Source organism: Schistocerca nitens, chromosome 10, assembly GCF_023898315.1.
Source record: "Schistocerca nitens isolate TAMUIC-IGC-003100 chromosome 10, iqSchNite1.1, whole genome shotgun sequence".
Taxonomy (NCBI): domain Eukaryota; kingdom Metazoa; phylum Arthropoda; class Insecta; order Orthoptera; family Acrididae; genus Schistocerca; species Schistocerca nitens.
The window spans coordinates 87,489,950-87,515,010 of NC_064623.1; the positions used below are offsets into that span (position 1 = coordinate 87,489,950).

At 44.2% G+C, this 25,061-nt stretch overlaps 1 protein-coding gene across 1 annotated transcript; it reads right to left on the reverse strand.

Moving 5' to 3' along the window:
• LOC126210331 (ankyrin repeat and protein kinase domain-containing protein 1-like) lies at positions 1 to 25,061 on the reverse strand. Its single transcript, XM_049939533.1, has 2 exons — positions 24,966 to 25,061; positions 1 to 1,404 (listed from the first exon to the last, which is right to left on the reverse strand). Exon 2 carries the CDS (start codon positions 1,373 to 1,375, stop codon positions 377 to 379), a length of 999 nt encoding a protein of 332 aa, XP_049795490.1. The 5' UTR covers positions 1,376 to 1,404; positions 24,966 to 25,061; the 3' UTR covers positions 1 to 376.

Sequence of the window (25,061 nt, forward strand, 5' to 3'; positions counted from 1 at the left end):
TTCTTTTTTACCTTAAGTACATTGATATAAGAGCGACGAATTTTTGTGGATGGACGTTTATAAATGTGTTCATTGCAATGAAGGGTTTTGTGTGTAGATCTTTTCGATAGCCAAGGAACATTCTTCTGAAAAGTGATAATAATGTCTAGCTGTGCATACATTTTATTTTTCAGCTGAAGCTTGTTTTTCAAAACCATGGTGCAACAGTGTGAGATGCGCTATTGAAAATCGTATGACCTTGCCCTGTCAGCACTGGAGAATCAATTCATCTCTGCACTGACAGGGAGACTTACACTGGATGTTCTTAGACTATGGAAAACTGCATAGATCGTCTCTGTGGTCTCACAGTCATTATGTTATCCCTGTTAAAAGCATGTTAATTGTGATCCATAGCGCAGATTCCAGCGTTTCCTTGTGCATACATCAACATCCTAATGAGGACTTCATCACGATTGGCAGTTGCCAAGTCCAAAGGTGTACTCTGCCACCTATCCCACAATGTAGCATCAGCTCCCATGCACAGGAGGTTCAAGACAGCCATATCTTTGCCATTTATTACTGCCAGATGCAGAGGCGTCCTCTGCCAACCATCCCTCGCATTAACATTGGCCCCGGATCGGACCAGCCAGGGGATGCTCTGCCCAGAGCCTTTCTTCGCTGCCAGGTGGAGAGGCGTTCGCTGCCAGTTGTCGACGGCGCCGAGGTCGGCCCTCGCCGACAGCAGGCATTTCCCACACTCCACGTGGCCATTCTTGGCTGCCAGGTGGAGTGGAGTCCGCTGCCAGCTGTCGCGAGGGCTATGGTTGGCACGCATGTGGAGGAGGCACCTCACCGTCTGCTCGTGGCCTTGCTTGGCTGCCAGGTGCAACGCTGTCCTTCCCCAGCTGTCTGCAGCACCGGAGTCTGCCCCGCAGTGCAGGAGCCACCACACGGTGGGTTCGCGCCCGTCCTTCGCCGCCATGTGCAGAGCCGTCCTCCCCCAGTTGTCAGCGACCTCGGCGTCGGCCCCTGCCTTCAGCAGGCGCCTGACACACTTTTCATGGCCGTTTATGGCTGCCAGGTGGAGAGGAGAGCGCTGCCACGAGTCGACCGCATTGATGGCTGCCCCGGCCCTGATCAGGAACCTGAGAGCACGCTCGTGGCCCTCCCTGGCCGCCAGGTGCAGTGGCGTCCTCCCCCAGTTGTTGCAGAGACTGGGATCTGCGCCAGCTCTCAGTAACAGCACGACGGCCTCCTCGTGGCCTCTCTCCGCAGCCTTGTGGAGTGCTGTCTGCCTCTGCTGGTCTTCGTGGTTAACATCAACCCCTGAATCCAGCAAGCCCTGGAGTTCTCTCACGTCCCCAGACGCTGCTGCCTTGTGGAGACTCAAACCCATGATGTTGTTGTAAGCTGTCAGACTCGTCCCTGAAGAAAACAGAATAAATACTGACATTGTAATTATGTGTAAAGAAACTGTACAGGGAGCTATAGAGAGTAAGTAAGATTGCGAGGAGTACTAGTCTTTAGTATCCTATCAACAATGAAGTCATTAGAGATGGGGGAAAAGCTCAGATTAAGGAATGATCAAGAAGGAACCATACGTTTGCCTTAAGCGATTTAGGAAACCATGGAAAACGAAATTAGTATGGCTGGACGTGAATCGTCTGCTCAAATACAAGTCCAGTGTCGTAAAAAGTGAAAGCTGTAACGGAAGACAGAAACTGGAGCTGGAAAACGAAATCAGAATGGCTGGACGTGAATCGTCCATCAAATATGAGTCTAGTACCGAGTAAAAGCTGTGGCAGAAGACAGAGTTCGGAAAGCATTGAACAAATAATTCAGAATGTAAGGTGCAAGTGCTATTCTGAGTTGAAGAATGGGCACAAAAGACGAAATCATAATGGAACAAACTGAACTAGTCAAAATAGTGATGACTATAAAAAGAAGTTATCTGCAGTTACAAGGAAATAAATGGGAGCCAACAACTGAAAGCAAACTGAGAGAGGGTCAACCCTCATTGCTGATGTTGCTCAACCCATTAGGAGGCAAGAGAATGTTCTCATTAGGAGAAACAAAACTGACCTTCTGCTATTCAGAGCACTAAATGTCACATCCATTAATTGGGTAGGTAGGTTACTGAATATAAAACGAGATGAATAGCTTGTAGTTAGATATTGTGGTAGAGCTGAAGTGTGGTGTTAGGAAGAACAGGAGTTCTGGTCAGGTCAGTAAATGATTATCAATACAAAAAAAATAGTGATAATGAAGGAGTATAACATTGAATAAGAAAACCAGAATGCAGATAAGCTAGTACAAACAGCATGACGAACGCATTGTCATAGTACTTACAAATACAAAACTAACACCCACCATAATAGTAAAAGTTTATATGCTTGATGAAAAAATTGAACTGTTGCATGACGAGATAAAACAAATTATTTAAACAGTTAAGGAAGATGAAAATGTAATTTTGGTAGAAGGAAGGAAAAGTAGTAGGGGAACGTTCATGGGAGGGGAGAATAAAATTGAAAGCCATGAAGTAGAACGCAATGTAAACATTGATAATACTTGCTTTAAGTATCATGGAAGAAGGTCCTGTACATGGAGGAGATCTGGAACCACCAGAAGGTTTGAAATAGGTTACATAATGATAACACAGAGATTTATTAGTCAGATTTTGAACTGCACACATGTGCCGGAACAATTGTTGACCAGAATTTATTATTAATGAGTCGCAATTAGAACTGAACACATTACAGAAAGAAAGAAAATTCTGGAGATGGATACTGGAAAAATGAAGGAACCAGAGTCTACTGACAGTTTCAGAAGTAGCATAAGGCAACGTAGGACCGAATGAGAGACATGAATACAATAGAAGACGAATAGATAACTCAAAAGAGAAGGCAACATCTAGTAGAAATTCCTGGATAACAACAGCAGGTATTGCATTTAACTGACGGAAAGAGACAGTATGGAAATGGCACAAATAAAGGAGGCAAAGTGAATACAGGTATCTAAAAAATTAAATTGACAGGAAGTGCAAAAGTCAATGCAATTATAGCTACAGGACAAATGCAAGGCTGTAGAAGTGTGCACAGCTAGGGGAAAGATAGATGGCGCCTAGAGCAAACTACAAGTCTTTTGTAGGAAAAAGAAGCAACTGAATGAATATGAAGAATTCAGATGGCAAGCCAGTACTAAGCACAGGAGAGAAAGTTGAAAGGTGGAAAGAAAGTACAGAAGGTCTATACACGGGAGACAAGCTTGAGGAAAATGTAATAGAAAGAGGAGAGGAAATAGGTGAAGATGAGATGGGAGATATGACATTGCGACAGGAATTTGACAGAGCACTGAAAGACCTAAGTTGAAATCAGACCCCTGGAGTAAACGACATCCTCTCAGAATTATTGAGATTGTGCAAGATATATGAGATATTAATCGTGTATGGTCGTTATTCCTGAGGCTTAGTAAGTTGCTTCTTTATCTACGATAATAATGTAGGCCAAAGCAATGGATTAAAATTTGTACTGGCACCAGGATTCGAACTTGGGACGCCTGCTTACTAAGCAGGTATGCTATTTACTAAGCCACACTGGTACTTCATATACCACAGATGCACGTCTCCCTCGAGGATAAAATCCCCCTTCTAAACTCTCCAATACTGGAACAGCACTTTAGCAATTAGCGAATTGAGGTTAATCCTGCCAGTACCCCCTTTCACTCATTCCATTATTGGAGAGCACTGGCAGCACCGATGCTTGTTTTGAAGGGGAACAGCAATGGGCTGAGGTGTGAGTTGAAATTTTTATCAGTGAGGGAGACGTACTGGGACAGTATGTGCAGGTGTGGTGTCTGTAGTGCCAATGTTGCATAACAATAGCGCATCTACCCAGTAAACAAGAGACCTGGCATCATTTCCTGGTGCAGGTACAAATTTTAATTCATTGCTTTGGCTTACATCATTATCATAAGTGAGACAGGCTAAATATCTCCATGCTTCAGACAGAATGTAATAAATTGTAGTTCCAAAGAAGGCAGGTGCTCACCAGGTTGCAAAATACTGACATGAATTATTTACAGAAAGATGGAAGAACTTGTAGAATCCGCTCTTAGTGAAGATCAATTTTTATTCTGGGGAAATGCAAGAACCTACAGTGCAATACTGACTCAACGACGTAAAGATTGCCTGAAGAAAGGCAAGTTCACGTTTATTGCGTTATTAGATTTAGATAAAATTTTTTGATAAAAATGATTAAAATACACTGTTTGAAATGATGAAGATAGCAAGGATAAAATACAGGGAGTGAAAGGTTATCTATAACTTGCAGAGAAACTGCACTGCAATATCGTAAGAGCTGAAGTACGTGAAAAGGAAGCAGTGGACCTATCCTGTATATAACTCAGTCTGTATGTTGAGCAAGAAATGAAGGAAACCAAGGAGAAAGTTAGGTAGCTAATAAAAGATCTGGGAGAAGTAATAAAAATTTTAAGGCTTATTGATGTTATTGAGAATCTGTAATCAGAGATGCCAAAGTACCTGCAACATCAGTTGAAGGGAATGGATACTTTGTTTGAAACATGTTCGAAGATGAAAATCACCCAAAAAAAGACAGAGGTAATGAAGAGTAATTAAAATTGAGGTAGGTGATACTGATGAAATTGGGTTAAAAATAAGACAGTGAATGAAATAAACGAGTTTTGCTGACAAGACAACCGACAAAAGTCAAAGTATAGAGGATATAAACTACAGACTGGCAGTAGCGAGAAAAGAGTTTGTGGAAAAGAGAAATATTCTAGCATCTGAAGTACATTTGAGCACTCTAAAGTTCTTTCTGAAGGCATTTGTCTGAAATGTATCGCTATCCCGAAGTGCAAAAAAATAAAATAAAATAAAATAAAATAAATAAAAAAATAAAAAAAAAATATTGCTCTGAGTACTATGGGACTCAACATCTGAGGTCATCAGTCCCCTAGAACTTAGAACTATTTAAACCTAACTAACCTAAGGACAGCACACACATCCATGCCCGCCGGCCGCGGTGGCCGAGCGGTTCTAGGCGCTTCAGTCTGGAACTGCGCGACTGCTTCGGTCGCAGGTTCGAATCCTGCCTCGGGCATGAATGTGTGTGATGTCCTTAGGTTTAAGTAGTTCTTATTATTTTATGTTTTATGTGTTTATAATTCTTGCTTTTTTAGTTAAGATGCCAATATTTTTGGTTCATTTAGTCTAGGGGACTGATGACTTCAGATGTTAAGTTCCATAGTGCTCAGAGCCATCCATGCCCGAGGCAGGATTCGAACCTGCGACCGTAGCGGTCGCGCGGTTCCAGACTGAAGCGCCTAGAAACGCTCGGCACACCGGCCGGCATCTCGAAGTGCAGTGTGGACGATAATCATTCCAGACAAGGAAAGAACAGAAGCTTCGATAAGTGCCGAAGTGATAAGGAATACCACTCAATCCATGATAAGAAGATTGCAGCACTGCATTGATACCAATGGTCATCATTTCGAACACCTTCTGTAAATGGACGTTCATGCCACCATTTTGACCCTCGCTGACCTTCAAAGACCTCACTGTTACACATCATTGGATTAGTCTCAATAGCCGCTATCAGAAAATAAGAACTAAACTATAACATATCACTTAAGAAAGCAAAGTTGACCTTCATATTTCTGACGCGACCCCACCCAGCAACAAAAAACCGACGTCATATTATGGCCCCCGTAGTCCCATACAAAATTTGTCCCAACTTTGCTGCTACTATCATACTTTCGGTGGCAATAGTTAGTGACTCACCCGGTATATTACAGTATGTTGATGATTTTTACTTTTGGACCATATAATTTCAGCGAATGAAACAGTTTTTGTACCACATGCGTTGCGCCTTTATACTTTGCAAAAGTATTATTTACACTATTTAGTTTACGTTTGGGACGTTGTATGTCCAGGTTATCAACGGTTCTGGCAGTTTGCTTTTCTATGATGAGTATTTTAAGTAATGATTGCATGTTTCGAGGATGTTGTTCTAAAAATTATTTTTATTCCCTTGCTTGCGCTGTTCTTCTCCTTATAATTACCATTCGAAATTTGTTTTCAGACTTCACAATACTAGGAACTGAACATTCGTTTTGATGTTAAGTTCCGGTTGGTCTTGCCAACTGTCGAATGTTATTGACAACGATCAAATGTTACTGCCAACTATTGAATGTGTTTTCTTGATATCTGTGATCTATTTTTGTATGTGTCTGAATGAATCGGTTTTTATTTTGGTATGATTAGATGACGGTCGGTCTCTCTCTCTCTCTCTTTCTCTGTCGCTCTCTCTCTCGGGTGATTTTTTTCCACCGTGTACAAACTCTAGGGATTGGTCGATAAGAGGATATGAAACAAAAAAGGTCCAATGAACTTATGTTCTGAAATGCATGATTTCCATGCTAGAGACCATTTATTCAATTATACATTGTTACGGAGAATGTGGTCTAATACGCCCTATATCATGCAGCCATTGTTACTTCCTAGAGGATGGTACTGTTTCCTCATCCTTCATGCCTTAGCGTCCTCTACTGCCGTATAAATTGGTAATGTTGTGTTAGATTCACTTCTCTTGCTGACTCACCTAGTAATAGATGTGATACAGCATTGTACACAATGGTGCCCGAATCGAGAGCTCGCTAACACTGTGTTTACTTACAGAAAGGCAAATGGCAACGGGCGCCGATAACAACCACAGCATTCAGTGTTTGTAAAAGTGTTTCGCCGGTTTTTAAGAAAACAGAAAATCATGAAGGACGCATCCTTTGACACTCTTCGGATGCAGCCTGTCCGATGTGAATGTGTGAGACAGAACATGCTATGGCACATGCACGCACGTGTTGAGGCACATGGAAACCACGTTCAACACATACCGCAACTGTGGTTGCATGGTACAGCGTGTATTAGGCCGCAGTCTCTGTAACAATCGCCGGCCGCGGTGGTCTCGCGGTTCTAGGCGCACAGTCCGGAACCGTGCGACTGCTACGGTCGCAGGTTCGAATCCTGCCTCGGGCATGGATGTGTGTGATGTCCTTAGGTTAGTTAGGTTTAAGTAGTTCTAAGTTCTAGGGGACTGATAACCACAGCAGTTGAGTCCCATAGTGCTCAGAGCCATTTGAACCATTTTTTGTAACAATGTGTCACTGAATAAATGGTCTCTAGCCTGGAAACCATGCATTTCTGGACGTAAGTTCATTTCATCTTTATTGTTCCATATCCTCTCATTGATCAATCCCCAGAGCGCAAAAAATCACCTTGTGTGTGTGTGTGTGTGTGTGTGTGTGTGTGTGAGAGAGAGAGAGAGAGAGAGAGAGAGAGAGAGAGAGAGAATGGTTCAAATGGCTCTGAGCACTATGGGACTTAACTTCTGAGGTCATCAGTCCCCTAGAACTTAGAACTACTTAAACCTAACTAACCTAAAGACATCACACACATCCATGCCCGAGGCAGGATGTGTGTTTTAATTTAGCTGTATGTACAAGTGGGATGATTTTTATCTTATTTCATTTAATAAGTTTAGAAGAGAATCTGTGTGTCTGATCATTTATGATAAGTTTGCTCTCGGCAATGGCTTTATGGGTTTAGACAGCTTTTCTGCATTCGTATAAGGCATTTGGTATGGTTGTTTACGCTATTATTTTTACATCTTGTACCATGTTCGTAGGATGGTGGTTACGAGGATTTAAGTGCTCTGCAAAAGTGGAATGGATCTTTTTTCGTACTTCAAACACGCGATGTGTTCTTTGTACTGTCTTTGACCTTCAAGTTTTTTCATCCTGATCTCTGAAACTTCTCACTGTTGATTGCTAGTTGGCTTAAGTTTGATTGGAGAGTTTCCAAAACTTTATATGCTATTTAGAAGTCCTGTTTCTTTAGTACATATGCAACTCAGTGTGTTAATTATGTGTGTATGTGATTGTGTACCATCTGCTTCTTTTCTGTGTCGTGCCGTCATCGCGTTCGTGTGTTTGTGGGTTTGTGGCTTGTTAATTTTCTTGAATTCTCGAAATGTTGGATATGTTGTTTTGTATTTGTGTTTTTATTTTTTGATGTGTGATACGCCCATTGTTCCTAGCTATTTGTATGACTGTACTAATTCATTTTTCATTGTTTCTCCTGTCGAACAGAATCCTATTTATTCTACATACATCAAAAAATGTTTTACATCATCCCAGTACCCAGAAATCCTGAAGATAGACGTTGACTGTGGATATTATATCACAGACACAGAGATGTCACTAAATCCGCCCAAAGATGTAAACAACAATGCATGAGCAGCGCCTATTAGACGGAGGGGCTCCGACAGCTGATCAGTTCCAGTCATTCCACCAGGAAGGAGGTACACGGCTCGAGTTGTCTGCAGTTCAACCATGCATAGACGGTCAATACCGTCGTTCGATCGCGTCCGCATTGTTACTTTGTGCCAGGAATGGCTCTCATAAGGGAAGTGTCCAGGCGTTTGGGAGTGAACCAAAGCGCAGTTATTCGGACATGGAGGAGATACAGAGAGACAGGAACTGTCGATGACATGCCTCGCTCAGTCCGCCCGAGGGCTACTACAGCAGTGGATGACCGCTACCTACGGATTATGGTTCGGAGGAACTCTGATAGCAACGCCACCATCTTGAATAATGCTTATCGTGCAGCCACAGGACGTCATGTTACGACTCACGCTGTGCGCAATAGCCTGCATGATGCGCAACTTCACTCCCGACGTTTATGGCGAGGTCCATCTTTGCAACAACGACACCATGCAGCGTGGTACGGTTGAGCCCAACAACATGCCGAATGGAGCGCTCAGAATTAGCATCATGTTCACCGATGAGTATCGCATATGCCTTCTACCAGACAACCGTTGGAGACGTTTTTGGAGGCAACCCGGTCAGGTTGAACACCTTAGACACACTGTCCAGCGAGTGCATGAAGGTGGAGGTTCCCAGCTGTTTTAAGGTGGCATTATGTGGGGCTGACGTACGCCGCTGGTGGTAATGGAAGGCGCCGTAAGGGCTGTAAGATACGTGAATGCCATCCTCCGACCGATAGTGCAATCATATCGGCAGCATGCTGGCGAGGCATTCGTCTTCATGGACGACAATTCACGCCCCCATCGTGCACATCTTGTGAATGACTTCCTTCAGGATAACGGCATCGCTCGACTAGACTGGCCAGCATGATCTCCAGACATAAATCCTATCTAACTTGCCTGGGATGGATTGAAAAGAGCTGTTTATGGACGACGTGACCCGCCAACCGCTCTGAGGGATCTACGCCGCATTTCCGTTGAGGAGTGGTACAATCTGGACCAACAGTGCCTTGATGAAGTTGTGGATAGTATGCCACGACGAATACAGGCATGCAATAATGCAATAGGACGTGCTACTGAGTATTAGAGGTACCGATGTGTACATAAAAAAAAAAAATGGTTCAAATGGTTCTGAGCACTATGGGACTTAACATCTGTGGTCATCAGTCCCCTAGAACTTAGAACTACTTAAACCTAACTAACCTAAGTACATCACACACATCCATGCCCGAGGCAGGATTCGAACCTGCGACCGTAGCAGTCGCGCGGTTCCGGACTGCGCGCCTAGAACCGCTAGAGCACAGCGGCCGGCTGTGTACATCAGTCTGGACCACCACCTCAGAAGATCTCGCTGTGTGGTGGTAAAACATGCAATGTGTGGTTTCCATGAGCCAAAAGCGCGGTTGATCTCTATTCAAATTTTATGTACAGGTTCCGGAACTCTCGGAAATGAGGTGATGCAAAACCTTTTCTGATGTGTGTATATAACTTGTGTCTGAGGACAACAGGAATACCAAAGTTAAAGGTATTACTTATTCGTTTAGGATTTCCACTATGTAATATTTAATGCAATAATATGTCCTATATTTTAATCCTCTTGTACCTCATGCATCGCTATTCCCAAGTTACAAACATGGAAAGCAAAAGAGTTCATTGCAAACATCACTCTCACATATCCAACTCTCTTCATCACTTTCATACTAATTTTCCTTGTATACTCGCGTTTTTTACTATCATCTATGGCGTTTTGATTTACAAGGTAGTAGTCCTACCGAGATTGAATATAATAATTTTATGCAAATAAATGAAACTATTTAAATATATTTAAATGATATAATAAATTGTTAAAACTGTGAGGAATAAAATAAAATAAAAGAAGAAATGAGCTAGCAGCATGAATCGCACACGAGCCATCGAATTTTCAGTTTGCGTGCTTGACCACTACCCCACAGCACCTGTACGTAGAGTACTGTTAAAAAAGTCCCACATACTTACTCATAAACACGTAGAGAGCACTTTAACTGTTCCTATGACCTACTCAAGTGAAATATTGTGGGAATTTGGAAGGTGCATCTATCTGTTTCCACTCATTGTCTAAGCCAAATCAGTGAGCCCCATCCCATTCCCGCCCCTTGTAAGATTTATATTTGAATTAAGTCTGTCTAAATCTTTTAACTCCCACATTCCGCTCCAAAGATCTAGTGGAAAAGGACCTCTTTAGCAAATCTTCTACAGAGTCTGCACAATAGTTTATCCGCACATTCGAACAAAAATACTGGCCTGGTGCTGTGAGCAATGTAGCACCCTAAGTGACGACACCAATGACGTCACATCGGAGCTTGCGCAGTGGGAAACAGACAGCTGCAACCCTTCATCGTTGCGCAGCTGACCATTTCGGCACTCGTGACAGGTTTCTAGATATCGCGCAGGGATCGCTACAAACATGTTTTCGTCCGTTTTATTTGCATACCAGCACACATTCGAAGCGAAATGGCGTGATTTTAGGGCGTTTTCCGGCTCGCATTCGAAGAGAAATCGCATAATTTTAGTGCGATATTTACAGTGTACCGTAGCACGTTAGCACATGATCACCGTTCATCACATCTAGCGTCAATATGCGAGACGTGTGAGGAAAATAATAAGGCTGGTTTTTTTACCTAATAAAGTATTTAATTTTTTTGAACAACTACATTGTCCCCTTCAAAGCGATTCCTTTTGGCAGCTGTAAAGTCGTTGTTCCAAGTCTTGGTTGCGACGCTGACAGGCTTCATCTGGTAGAGCCATTACATGTCAGTCACATTCTTTGAATTTTTCCCAGAGTTCCAAATTGACGACCTGTTAAGACATTTTTGAATTTCGGGGAAACAAAAAAGTCAAAAGGACACAGGTTAGGTGAATGGGAGGGGAGAGGGGCTTGAGACAACAGGAATGACTTTTGAGGTCGAAAATTACCGGATGGAAGTGGTCGTGTGGCATGGGGCATTGTCGTGATGCAACATCCACCTCTCTGTAATGTCTGGTCTCAATCGGTTCACCCTTTTCTCGAGCGTTTCCAGTAAAAGACTTGGTTGACAGTTTGTCCTGGAGGAACAAAGGAATCAGAAAAGCAATCTTGCTACCTGAGCGAGGCTCATCTTCAACGTGTTCTCCGCCTTCCAAAAATGATTTGCGCCAGCGAAAAACTCATGCTCTTGATAAGGCCTGTTTCAGCTTTTCAAGAATAACACAAAACTTGATCGCATAACTGTTCTCTCTGGCGCCACTGACTCGGTCGTAATCTTGCGGCCGCATCTATAAGGAAGTGTAGTGTCCTCAGAAGGTCTTTTCTTGCCGATATATATATACAGGGTGGTCCATTGATCGTGACCGCGCCAAATATCTCACGAAATAAGCGTCAAACGAAAAAACTACAAAGTACGAAACTTGTCTAGCTTGAAGGAGGAAACCAGATGGCGCTATGGCTGGTCCGCTAGATGGCGCTACCATAGATCAAACGGATATCAACTTAGTTTTTTAAAACAGGAACCCCCATTTTTTATTACCTATTCATGTAGTACGTAAAGAAATATAAAAGTCATAGTTGGACCACTTTTTTCGGTTTGTGATAGATGGCGCTGTAATAGTCAGAAACATATGGCTCACAATTTTAGACGAACAGTTGGTAACGGGTAGGTTTTTTAAAATTAAAATACAGAACGTAGGTACGTTTGAACATTTTTTTTTCGGTTGTTCCAATGTGATACGTGTAATGTTCGCACATGCATTGACAATGCGCTGATGCATGTTGTAAGGCTTTGTCGCTGGATCACGATAGCAAACATCCTTCAACTTTCCCCACAGAAATGTAACGACCACTGTTCAAAGTGCCGTCAATGCTAACACGAGGTGATCGAGACGTGTAACCAATGGCACCCTATACCCTCACGCCGGGTGATACGCCAGTGTGTCGACGACGAACACACGCTTCCAATGTGCGTTCACCGCGATGTCGCCAAACACGGATGCCACCATCATAATGCTGTAAACAGAACCTGGATTCATCCGAAAAAATGACATTTGGCCATTCGTGCACCAAGGTTCGTCGTTGAGTACACCATCGCAGGCGCTCCTGTCTGTGATGCGATGCAGCGTCAAGGGTAACGGCGGCCGTGGTCTCCGAGCTGATAGTCCATGCTGCTGCAAACGACGTCGAACTGTTCGTGCAGATGGTTGCTGTCTTGCAAACGTCCCCATCTGTTGACTCAGGGATCGAGACGTGGCTGCACGATCCGTTACAGCCATGCAGATAAGATGCCTGTCATCTCGATTGCTAGTGATACGAGTCCGTTGGGATCCAGCACGGCGTTCCGTATTACCCTCCTGAACCCACCGATTCCATATTCTGCTAACAGTCATTGGATCTCTACCAACGCGAACAGCAATGTTGCGATACAATAAACCGCAATCGCGATAGGCTACAGTCCGACCTTTATCAAAGTCGGAAACGTGATGGTACGCATTTCTCCTCCTTACACGAGGCATCACAACAACGTTTCAACAGACAACGCCGGTCAACTGCTGTTTGTGTATGAGAAATCGGTTGGAAACTTTCCTCTTGGCAGCACGTTGTACGTGTCGCCACCGGTGCCAACCTTGTGTGAATGGTCTGAAAGCTAATCATTTGCACATCACAGCATCTTCTTCCTGTCAGTTAAATTTCGCGTCTGTAGCACGTCATCTTCGTGGTGTAGCAATTTTAATGGCCAGTAGCGTACATTAAATCTCATAAAATTTATTATTCCATTTGGTTACTAGTAGGTCATGCTTGTCTAATATATGATCGCAATATTTTGCATTTACAAATGAAGCCATAATTAAGAAAGTTTAGGTTAGCATTGTTCTCTTTCAGTATTTTATATAATATGATGTATATCCTATGTAAAAGTCTTTTATATTGTATTCGCCAGGTTCAGGATAAAATAAGCAAGGTTTTGTGAATAGTTACTCATAAAAATGTTAAACTTTTAAGTGTTAATTTAATAAATTTACACTGTAATTTTGTTGACTTGATTGTTAACAAACGCATAAATAGGAGGAGCACAAGACTCAAGAATGGACAGTTGGAGACAGTTTTGAGACACAACCACTGTGTCGCATATCTGTGCAATAATGTAATTGTTGTAACACGGTATTGTGACCATGTAGCCTCTTGCGTGGAGTGGGCTCCTACTAAGAAGAAATGGTGTGGCACGTTGTACGATAAAAACGACTTAATACCTGGATTATTTCATGGAATTCACGTAACTTGATCCAGTTAGCAGATGAAATGGACCGAGGCAACGACTACTTCAGCAGCAGCAGCAGGAAGCAGATTACTGCGAGTTACGGTTCCGTAGAAATGTTGGAACACGTGAGGCAATACTGACCCTACGACTTATAAAAAATACACTCCTGGAAATGGAAAAAAGAACACATTGACACCGGTGTGTCAGACCCACCATACTTGCTCCGGACACTGCGAGAGGGCTGTACAAGCAATGATCACACGCACGGCACAGCGGACACACCAGGAACCGCGGTGTTGGCCGTCGAATGGCGCTAGCTGCACAGCATTTGTGCACCGCCGCCGTCAGTGTCAGCCAGTTTGCCGTGGCATACGGAGCTCCATCGCAGTCTTTAACACTGGTAGCATGCCGCGACAGCGTGGACGTGAACCGTATGTGCAGTTGACGGACTTTGAGCGAGGGCGTATAGTGGGCATGCGGGAGGCCGGGTGGACGTACCGCCGAATTGCTCAACACGTGGGGCGTGAGGTCTCCACAGTACATCGATGTTGTCGCCAGTAGTCGGCGGAAGGTGCACGTGCCCGTCTATCTGGGACCGGACCGCAGCGACGCACGGATGCACGCCAAGACCGTAGGATCCTACGCAGTGCCGTAGGGGACCGCACCGCCACTTCCCAGCAAATTAGGGACACTGTTGCTCCTGGGGTATCGGCGAGGACCATTCGCAACCGTCTCCATGAAGCTGGGCTACGGTCCCGCACACCGTTAGGCCGTCTTCCGCTCACGCCCCAACATCGTGCAGCCCGCCTCCAGTGGTGTCGCGACAGGCGTGAATGGAGGGACGAATGGAGACGTGTCGTCTTCAGCGATGAGAGTCGCTTCTGCCTTGGTGCCAATGATGGTCGTATGCGTGTTTGGCGCCGTGCAGGTGAGCGCCACAATCAGGACTGCATACGACCGAGGCACACAGGGCCAACACCCGGCATCATGGTGTGGGGAGCGATCTCCTACACTGGCCGTACACCACTGGTGATCGTCGAGGGGACACTGAATAGTGCACGGTACATCCAAACCGCCATCGAACCCATCGTTCTACCATTCCTAGACCGGCAAGGGAACTTGCTGTTCCAACAGGACAATGCACGTCCGCCTGTACCCCGTGCCACCCAACGTGCTCTAGAAGGTGTAAGTCAACTACCCTGGCCAGCAAGATCTCCGGATCTGTCCCCCATTGAGCATGTTTGGGACTGGATGAAGCGTCGTCTCACGCGGTCTGCACGTCCAGCACGAACGCTGGTCCAACTGAGGCGCCAGGTGGAAATGGCATGGCAAGCCGTTCCACAGGACTACATCCAGCATCTCTACGATCGTCTCCATGGGAGAATAGCAGCCTGCATTGCTACGAAAGGTGGATATACACTGTACTAGTGCCGACATTGTGCATGCTCTGTTGCCTGTGTCTATGTGCCTGTGGTTCTGTCAGTGTGATCATGTGATGTATCTGACCCCAGGAATGTGTCAATAAAGTTTCCCCTTCCTGGGACAATGAATTCACGGTGTTCTTATTTCAATTTCCAGGAGTGTAGATTAAGGAAAGGCAAACCTGTGTTTCTAGCATTTGTAGACTGAGAGAAAGCTTTTGACAATGTTGACTGGAATACTCTCTTTCAAATTCTGAACCTGGCAGGGGTAAAATACAGGGAGCGAAAGGCTATTTACAATTTGTACAGAAACCAAATGGCAGTTATAAGAGTCAAGGGGCATGAAAGGGAAGCAGCGGTTGGGAAGGATGTGAGGCAGAGCTGTAGTCTCTCACCGATGGTAATGTCTGTATATTGAGCAAGCAGTGAAGGAAATAAAAGAAAAATTCGGAGTAGGTATTAAAATCCATGGAAAAGAAATAAAAACTTTGAGGTTCACCGATGACATTGTAATTCTGTCAGAGACAGCAGAGGACTTGGAAGAGCAGTTGAACGGAATGGACAGTGTCTTGAAAGGAGGATATGAGATGAACATCAACAAAATCAAAACGAGGATAATGCAATGTAGTCGAATTAATCCGGGTGATGCTGCGGGAATTAGATTAGGAAATGAGACGCTTAAAGTAGTAAAGGAGTTTTGCTATTTGGGGAGCAAAATAACTGATGATGGTCGAAGTGGAGAGGATATATAATGAAGACTGGCAATGGCAAGGAAAGCGTTTCTGAAGAAGAGAAATTTGTTAACATCGAGTATTGATTTAAGTGTCAGGAAGTCGTTTCTGAAAGTATTTGCATGGAGTGCAGCCATGTATGGAAGTGAAACGTGGACGATAAATAGTTTAGGCAAGAAGAGAATAGAATCTTTCGAAATGTGGTGCTACAGAAGAATGCTGAAGATTAGATGGGTAGATCACATAACCAATGAGGACGCTTTGAATAGAATTGGAGAGAAGAGAAATTTGTTGCAAAACTTGACTAGAAGATGGGATCGCTTGGTAGGGCATATTCTGAGGCATCAAGGGATCACCAATTTAGTATTGGAGGGCAGCGTGGAGGGTAAAAATTGTAGAGAGAGCCCAAGAGACGAATACACTAAACAGATTCAGAAGGATGTAGGTTGCAGTAGGTACTGGGAGATGAAGAAGCTTGCACAGGATAGAGTAGCATGGAGAGCTGCATCAAACCAGTCTGTGGACTGTAGACCACAACAACAACAATAACACAGAACTACGATACGTATAAGAAATCACCTGAACTATATAAGTGTCACTGCAGAACTAGTTACTAAAGTGTAATGTTTTGGAAACTGTTCTAGCAGTAAACATTTGCATTTGTCTGAAAGTAATTCTTTGAGTGGTGGAGGCCAATGTGATCAGTAAGAAACACCCCCATGATGACACGTTTTTTGATGTCTATGGAACACAATAATAACAACAAATTTAAGAGCTTTGTTTGTTTAAATCACATTATCTCTTTGCGATGTTGAAAATTTTCGCCCCAAATAAATTTCACTGTCTTCCCCACGTAACGTAGCAACAGTAGTTTCGTTGCAACTTTCGATCTATACTTCACCTGAAGCCCAGTTTACACGAACACGTTGCTCACATTCCATCGGAGCCGCTGCGAACAACTGTTGATAAGGTCGTTCTACGGATGCAGCATCTCGTCGTGCTCATTTTGAACAAACTGCGTAAGCGGCTGTTAAAAATAAAATCAACACTATGGCTTTCTCACTTGTTTGACCTTTTCTCCCCACATCCCACTGCTAATCCGTCACGTACGGAAACGTTTCTAAACGTCTGCTTGCATTCACAGCGCTAAAGTTGCACCTGTTTGCCAAAATTGGAACTACTTTTTTTCTAGCGTAAGTCTGTTTCGCATTAACACATTACGATAACTGCGGCCCACACTTCACATTTGTGAGCCTTTTTTTATTCAAAATGTTGTAGGTTTACTTGCGTTTCTTAATATGATTACCGTACATGAGCAGAGAACCGTATGTTACACTCCTGGAAATTGAAATAAGAACACCGTGAATTCATTGTCCCAGGAAGGGGAAACTTTATTGACACATTCCTGGGGTCAGATAAATCACATGATCACACTGACAGAACCACAGGCACATAGACACAGGCAACAGAGCATGCACAATGTCGGCACTAGTACAGTGTATATCCACCTTTCGCAGCAATGCAGGCTGCTATTCTCCCATGGAGACGATCGTAGAGATGCTGGATGTAGTCCTGTGGAACGGCTTGCCATGCCATTTCCACCTGTCGCCTCAGTTGGACCAGTGTTCGTGCTGGACGTGCAGACCGCGTGAGACGACGCTTCATCCAGCCCAAACATGCTCAATGGGGGACAGATCCGGAGATCTTGCTGGCCAGGGTAGTTGACTTACACCTTCTAGAGCACGTTGGGTGGCACGGGATACATGCGGACGTGCATTGTCCTGTTGGAACAGCAAGTTCCCTTGCCGGTCTAGGAATGGTAGAACGATGGGTTCGATGACGGTTTGGATGTACCGTGCACTATTCAGTGTCCCCTCGACGATCACCAGTGGTGTACGGCCAGTGTAGGAGATCGCTCTCCACACCATGATGCCGGGTGTTGGCCCTGTGTGCCTCGGTCGTATGCAGTCCTGATTGTGGCGCTCACCTGCACGGTGCCAAACACGCATACGACCATCATTGGCACCAAGGCAGAAGCGACTCTCATCGCTGAAGACGACACGTCTCCATTCGTCCCTCCATTCACGCCTGTCGCGACACCACTGGAGGCGGGCTGCACGATGTTGGGGCGTGAGCGGAAGACGGCCTAACGGTGTGCGGGACCGTAGCCCAGCTTCATGGAGACGGTTGCGAATGGTCCTCGCCGATACCCCAGGAGCAACAGTGTCCCTAATTTGATGGGAAGTGGCGGTGCGGTCCCCTACGGCACTGCGTAGGATCCTACGGTCTTGGCGTGCATCCGTGCGTCGCTGCGGTCCGGTCCCAGGTCGACGGGCACGTGCACCTTCCGCCGACACTGGCGACAACATCCATGTACTGTGGAGACCTCACGCCCCACGTGTTGAGCAATTCGGCGGTACGTCCACCCGGCCTCCCGCATGCCCACTATACGCCCTCGCTCAAAGTCCGTCAACTGCACATACGGTTCACGTCCACGCTGTCGCGGCATGCTACCAGTGTTAAAGACTGCGATGGAGCTCCGTATGCCACGGCAAACTGGCTGACACTGACGGCGGCGGTGCACAAATGCTGCGCAGCTAGCGCCATTCGACGGCCAACACCGCGGTTCCTGGTGTGTCTGCTGTGCCGTGCGTGTGATCATTGCTTGTACAGCCCTCTCGCAGTGTCTGGAGCAAGTATGGTGGGTCTGACACACCGGTGTCAATGTGTTCTTTTTTCCATTTCCAGGAGTGTATATAAAAAGTGTAATTTAACTGAATGATTTTCACATATTTATTATTTTGAATGTGAATAATATGCGTTGTTTCATTGTTTGGTTAGTGTTTATAAAGCAGATGTTACGCCATTTCGGAATAGGAGAGTCCGCTAGAAACGAAGCTTTATTTGCGGATATCTTAAGCTTCATGCTATTGCTTGTCAAAAAGATTTCGACACTCTTGAAAGTGTTTCATGAAGTGGTATATTGTGTTTCAGTACCTGTGCCGAGCCCGAATCTCGTCCGACACAGAGCGGAATGAAACATCACTGTTTCGATACAATTAGTCCGTTCTAAGCACAGGTGGACTTAAACAGCCTTATTTTGAAACAACGATACAGTTTCTGTGTCTGGCTCGAAATCTAATCTGGTCCGGTCATCCGAGACAGGGACGGAGTGAAACACCACTGTTTCGAAACAGTGAACCACAGCCGTTCCGAAACACTGAAACAGTTCCACGTATCGATACACTGTATCGAAACATAGAAGCAGTGGCCAAGTCTAATCTGCAGGCTCTGAGAAACGTAATTAGTCCATCTAACACAAAAAAAAAACTTTCGGTAACCGATGAAATTTTGCAGAAATCGAGCAGTTTTTCAAATCTCACGTAAACTTTAATACCACGCTCTCACTTTTCTTAAACGGAATATGTTGCACTGGTGTAAAGGAATCTGTGATGTTAAGTTCATTTTTCAGTTGTGTTTCATCGCCCTACACTTAATGCGGTGAGTGAAGAAGCACCAGAAATTAATCTTTTCCAGCGTAAGTCAGTTCCGCATTAACACATTACGATAACTGCGGCCCACACGACATTTGTGAGCCGGTATAATGCAAATATTGTCCACCAGTAAACATGCAAATTGATCAATTGTTTAGCGGCATCTCGTGATATAAATTCTTTGCACACTGCCGTTACAACACTTTTTCACGGATATGAACACACCAGGAAGATCAGAGTTTTCTCATACAGACGGGAGTGAGTTATATCGTCATTAAAAACACAGTCAACGCGAGTGTGTCGCACAGAGTAAGTACAGCAGAGGTGGAAGGTCAACACAGTTACGTATACATCGCAAAAACTGCAAAACAACAGCACAGTTATACTAACGAGTCGCTCTGGCGCGCGTATAAATAGAGCAGTGATAAAGCGCTCCGGCCAGCCAGCGAGCAAGTTGAGACCTGAAGTGGCAGCAGGCTGACGCAACAACGCGATATCGCGCCGAAGCACCGATGACGTCATTATAACGGCTCTCGAGGCCCACGAGAAAGACAGGCCGCGGCGCGTACGTCATGAAGGTAGTCCTGCGCTCGCTAGCTGACTCAAATCAGCAGACAAACTACGTTTCTACGCCTGTTAATTCGTAACTAGGCGTGTCCGTACAAACGAAAACTGAATCTTCTGCTGGAACCTCACTGTTATTAGTCCTATACGATGGGTAGTCCATGGGCCTACTTATAATTTGTTACGGCTGTACTGGCGTAAAAAAAAAAAAAAAAAAAAATGCTAAAATGATTATCAGTTGCATAAGGCACCACTTCCAGCATGTAATGAGTACTGTTAAGCAGAAGAGACTAAATGCTATAAAATCATTATACCATTTATATCGAGTATTGATCTGAAATTAAATTTTGTTGTAGTGCTGTTGATCAGTAAGACTTCATAATCGCAGATTTCAGTGGAAGAAGCAATTCTCGTTAGTACTTACACGCCCAGCTGCGAGTTAACAGGTTTAGAAACGCATATTGTCAGCTGAGCTGAGCGAGCGAGCGAGTTCAGGACTACCTTCGTGTCGTACGCGCCGCGGCCTGTCTTTCTCGTGGGCCTCGAACGGCTCTAATATGAGCCTCCAGAAAGGACTGTTGTATGACGTCGAACACGGCACGAAAAAAATTGGGAAAATAAAAACCGAGAAATTAACGAGACATGCACGCGAACAGGTGGCGTACTTGCTTGTTATGGAAGCTTACAGGCGTATTAACGATATCAAAATATTTGACTACAGTGCGAAAAGAGGTTTTCATCAGGGACGTCAGTGTAAGTATGGAATGCACACTGTATATGAAAGACTTGAAAAATCTTCGAAAGGTTTTGTCTAAAAGTACGAAATAAAATAGGTTATAGAAACTTCCGACGCGCCATTCCGTGATGCTCGAAGTCATGCACTGCAGCTGAGATTCTCGTACATTAATGACGTAAAGAGCCCACTCAGCGAAATTCCACCAAACAAAAATCCTCTAGTACTCTTTAAAATTCTGTTAAACAAACAACTTTATATTCTTAATTGAAACCTTATTTAACTGAAACCTTATTTCTAGGCGCTACAGTCTGGAACCGCACGACCGATACGGTCGCAGGTTCGAAACCTGCCTCGGGCATGGGTGTGTGTGATGTCCTTAGGTTAGTTAGGTTTAAGTAGTTCTAAGTTCTAGGAGACTCATGACCTCAGAAGTTAAGTCCCATAGTGCTCAGAGCCATTGAACCATTTGAATAAAATGTTTGACTGTTTTCTGAACATATTTTATTTTCAAGCCTTTTTCAGAGAGCATGAAATATAGTTTGTTAAATACCGATCGGCTTTCTGTTATCGTTAACACCGTGCAGATCAAGAGAAAACAGAACAGTTCCAATTTATGCTGTGAGTTGATATTGTTTGATACTTCATTCACGTAGCTAGCAGCAGCTATTCGCGAAATATTTCACTTTCTCCTCATATCAACAATTTTTCTGTCTTTGCCCGATTAGTTTCAATTACTTTGTTTTTCTCAATTCAATCAGAATTCAGCCTCGTCAATTTGATACCTCTTTTGTCCATTTCCCACTCTTCGTTTGCCTGTGAAAATTCGGACAATAATTCACTGTGTAACACCTAGGGAGTCCCCCCTTCAAACATCTGACCAAAAACGGTTGACATAATACTATCGCTCGCTAAGTCACGACTAAACCGTCACCTCTCAGCCTGGCCCAAGCTTCAGGCTGCGCTACAGAACATCACTTAAAGAATATTGATGGTCATCTCATTTGTCTGTGAATGGAACGCCGGCCGAAGTGGCCGTGCGGTTAAAGGCGCTGCAGTCTGGAACCGCAAGACCGCTACAGTCGCAGGTTCGAATCCTGCCTCGGGCATGGATGTTTGTGATGTCCTTATGTTAGTTCGGTTTAACTAGTTCTAAGTTCTAGGAGACTAATGACCTCAGCAGTTGAGTCCCATAGTGCTCAGAGCCATTTTTGTGAAGGGAACATTAGCACAGCACTTCTTTTGTAAACACATATTCAAAAAAAGGTTCAAATGGCAACTATGGGATTCAACATCTGAGGTTATCAGTCCCCTAGACTTAGAACTACTTGAACGTAACTGACCTAACGACATCACACCCATCCATGCCCGAGGCAGGATTCGAACCTGCGACCGTAGCAGCAGCGCGGTTCCGGACTGAAGCGTCCAGAACCACTCGGCCACAGCGGCCGGCGTTAACACATGTTATGAATTGTTTTCCTGACATTTTCCACATCTTCAACAAGCTTTTCACTAACGGTCTACAGAACGAACACTATGTAATCCAGTTGACAATAGGTATGTGAACTAAGTGTCATTTTAAATCTAGTTCCAGCAGATACTGTTGATAAAACAGAAAAACTTTTACACTCGCCGATATGCAACTACAGTGCAACAACTCGCACTTTGTTTTGTGCCGGAAAGAGTGGTGGATACACAAAAACCTCAAGAAGGGGGCGCTAGAGATATCTTGAGCTACCTTTACATTTACCGTAATAAAAAATAGTCAAATCACATGCAAAGTTTAAGATAGTTTTATTTAAACTGATTATACACATCTACAAGACACATATGCCAGACAGAATCGAGATCACTAGAATCGTCGCGTGTTTTCTCGTAGGTATGTGTTAGCTGTCTATGTGCCAGACAGAAACGATTCATTCGAGTCGACGGACGAAAGAAACGAACGAATAGTGTGCGGGCTGACTGGCGTCGGCGGCGTGGGTGCAAATGCGGGCGGCAAAGGGGGGGGGGGGGGCGTCCCACCGCCCGGGCGTCCCCCATATGCATCCGCCACTGGCCGGAAACCATAAAATTGAAGACAACTTACAATTTTCAGAGTTTTAGAAATTACCTTTGTAATCATTTGAAGAATTAAACTAAACATTTACGATCTTTAATTTTAAACAAGTGTGTGTGTGCGTGGGGGAATGAAAAGGTCATGTTACCTGTTGTGACTTGGCAAGACAGCCCAGCCACTATGAGATAGCCGAAAGGCACGCGTTTAAGCTCACACAGGCTGGCGTGAGGTCTGGAACAGTTAAAGGAGTTGAGTCTAGTAAAAAAAGTACGTAGCTTCTGGAATACTTAACTTTAATCCATAATTGGTAAACACCGGTCTGACGGTACATGCATCACAAGATAAATAGCAAATGATAATGGCGCCTTGCTAGGTCGTAGCAAATGACGTAGCTGAAGGCTATGCTAACTATCGTCTCGGCAAATGAGAGCGTAATTTGTCAGTGAACCATCGCTAGCAAAGTCGGCTGTACAACTGGGGCGAGTGCTAGGAAATCTCTCTAGACCTGCCGTGTGGCGGCGCTCGGTCTGCAATCACTGATAGTGGCGACACGCGGGTCCGACGTATACTAACGGACCGCGGCCGATTTAAAGGCTACCACCTAGCAAGTGTGGTGTCTGGCGGTGACACCACATTACCTATGGTGACACACTGTGACTGCAAAACAGTCATGCTACCTTCGCTCTCATTCTGTCTACCCTGCCCAGTACGGCTACCTTATTTTGAAGTTATTAATCATTCAGGCATGGAATGGTAGTAACACATTATGATACATCGTATACAATGACCAACTACATTTTAAACTACACTTCAAATTATTGCACAAACACTAGACAAACGATACTGTGGAGAGAACATTTCGCACGCCAGCTGCAAACAAAAAACGCGATAAGACTGCTGAGCAGTATCAGCTGTGATGATACAACTATTCATGTCACACAGTGCGAAACATTTTCGTATGTTTGTAATGCTTTCAAACCATCACAGTGAGTTTAACAGGCTGCGAACTCTAATGAGTAGGGTTCCATCCCCGTTTGATCCCAGGACTTGTCCCGTAACTTGCCGCTTGCGTCGTAACGTGAAAAATTGCAGGTTGCAATGTGATTCTCATTCTATTTTAAACTGTTAGTCCTCCTTCAGTTAGCGGGGTAAGTCAGTTTAGAAGTCGTAGAACGTATATATGTATACAGGGCGTTCAAGCAGGAATGGTCAGTGTTCCGAGATGTGGCAGGAACGACCATTCAAAGGGAAAAAGTCTAGTAAACATGGACTCTAAAACACCACGAGCATATAGCGTTACAGCCAAAATTAAAGGAATTTTCCTTTGTTTTTCATTGAAATTATTAATGTCGTCATGAAAGGGTCATGTACGCACGAAGTGAAATAATAATTAATGTGTACGATATTTTTCGTCTGCGGTAGACCAGTGATCATTATAAACATTGTACTAGTATCACTGTAATGAGAACGAAGAAGACAAAGATCCTCATGCATTACGGATTGTATGAAGACGAGTCAGTGGTGAAATCGGCCATTGCTGTATTGTCTCGCTATTGGTGTGTTTCTCAACTGATTTTCCTTTGCCGTCGAGATTGCCGTCATGTGAGTTGTTATAAAGAGAAAAGTTCATAACAGTCAAACAAAGATGAAATATTTAAATACGGAAGCTTTTCGTATGGTATAGGAATTAACTGTAGTTGCCAAGTTCAGATATATTATCTTTCAGCCATTAATTACAATTGAACATGCAATCACTTTCTTTTGCTTCGAAGTCCGATCGTCTTTTTCTAAGATCAACAGAGTTAACGCAATATTATGCGGTCAGAGAATTAAACCAAACGGTTTCCAGGTACACTGTGGGCCACTGTTATTTTGAAAATAATAGTAAAGTAAACCTTCAGATTTTCTGTAATTCTACATTTTTATTAATGGCAAAATTTTATGGCTAAGTTAAAGATATATTTTGCCCGTAGTTCTTGTGTTGGTCGTTTCCGCAGCACAAGTGAATAGCACGAAATAATATTTTACGTGCCAATTGATAGTTTAATTTATTAAATCACGAACAAAGAACGAAAATAAAACTCAGTTTGTGTATGGTGACGGTAAATGCACTTGCTCGTTTTTCCCTGCAGTGAAGCACATATCTTGAGGTAGAAAATCGGTTGAGACCTGTGTAAAGAAACCATCCTAGCATTCATGTTAAGCGGCTAAGCGAATCCGCTGTGAAGTTAACCTTGTATGGTAGTTTCAGGATTCGATAGGGGACTCCCTCCTTATGTCCCGTGCTCTGTGTACATAAGTAACAACAGCACCGCTCTTTTCCCGGTTCCTCTCAACAAACCAACGGGCAGCTGACATTTACAAACACAAAACATAAGACCTACCTGCTGTATGGCTGAATTAAGAACACAATCCGCGGAGGAGGAGTCAGATCTGCACGCACTCGCCGACAGCTGGTCGCAGACTGATACATTTTCGCG

Coding starts and splice junctions, on each gene's coding strand:
- LOC126210331 (XM_049939533.1), bottom strand. CDS start 1,375: ATGGGTTTGAGTCTCCACAAGGCAGCAGCGTCTGGGGACGTGAGAGAA.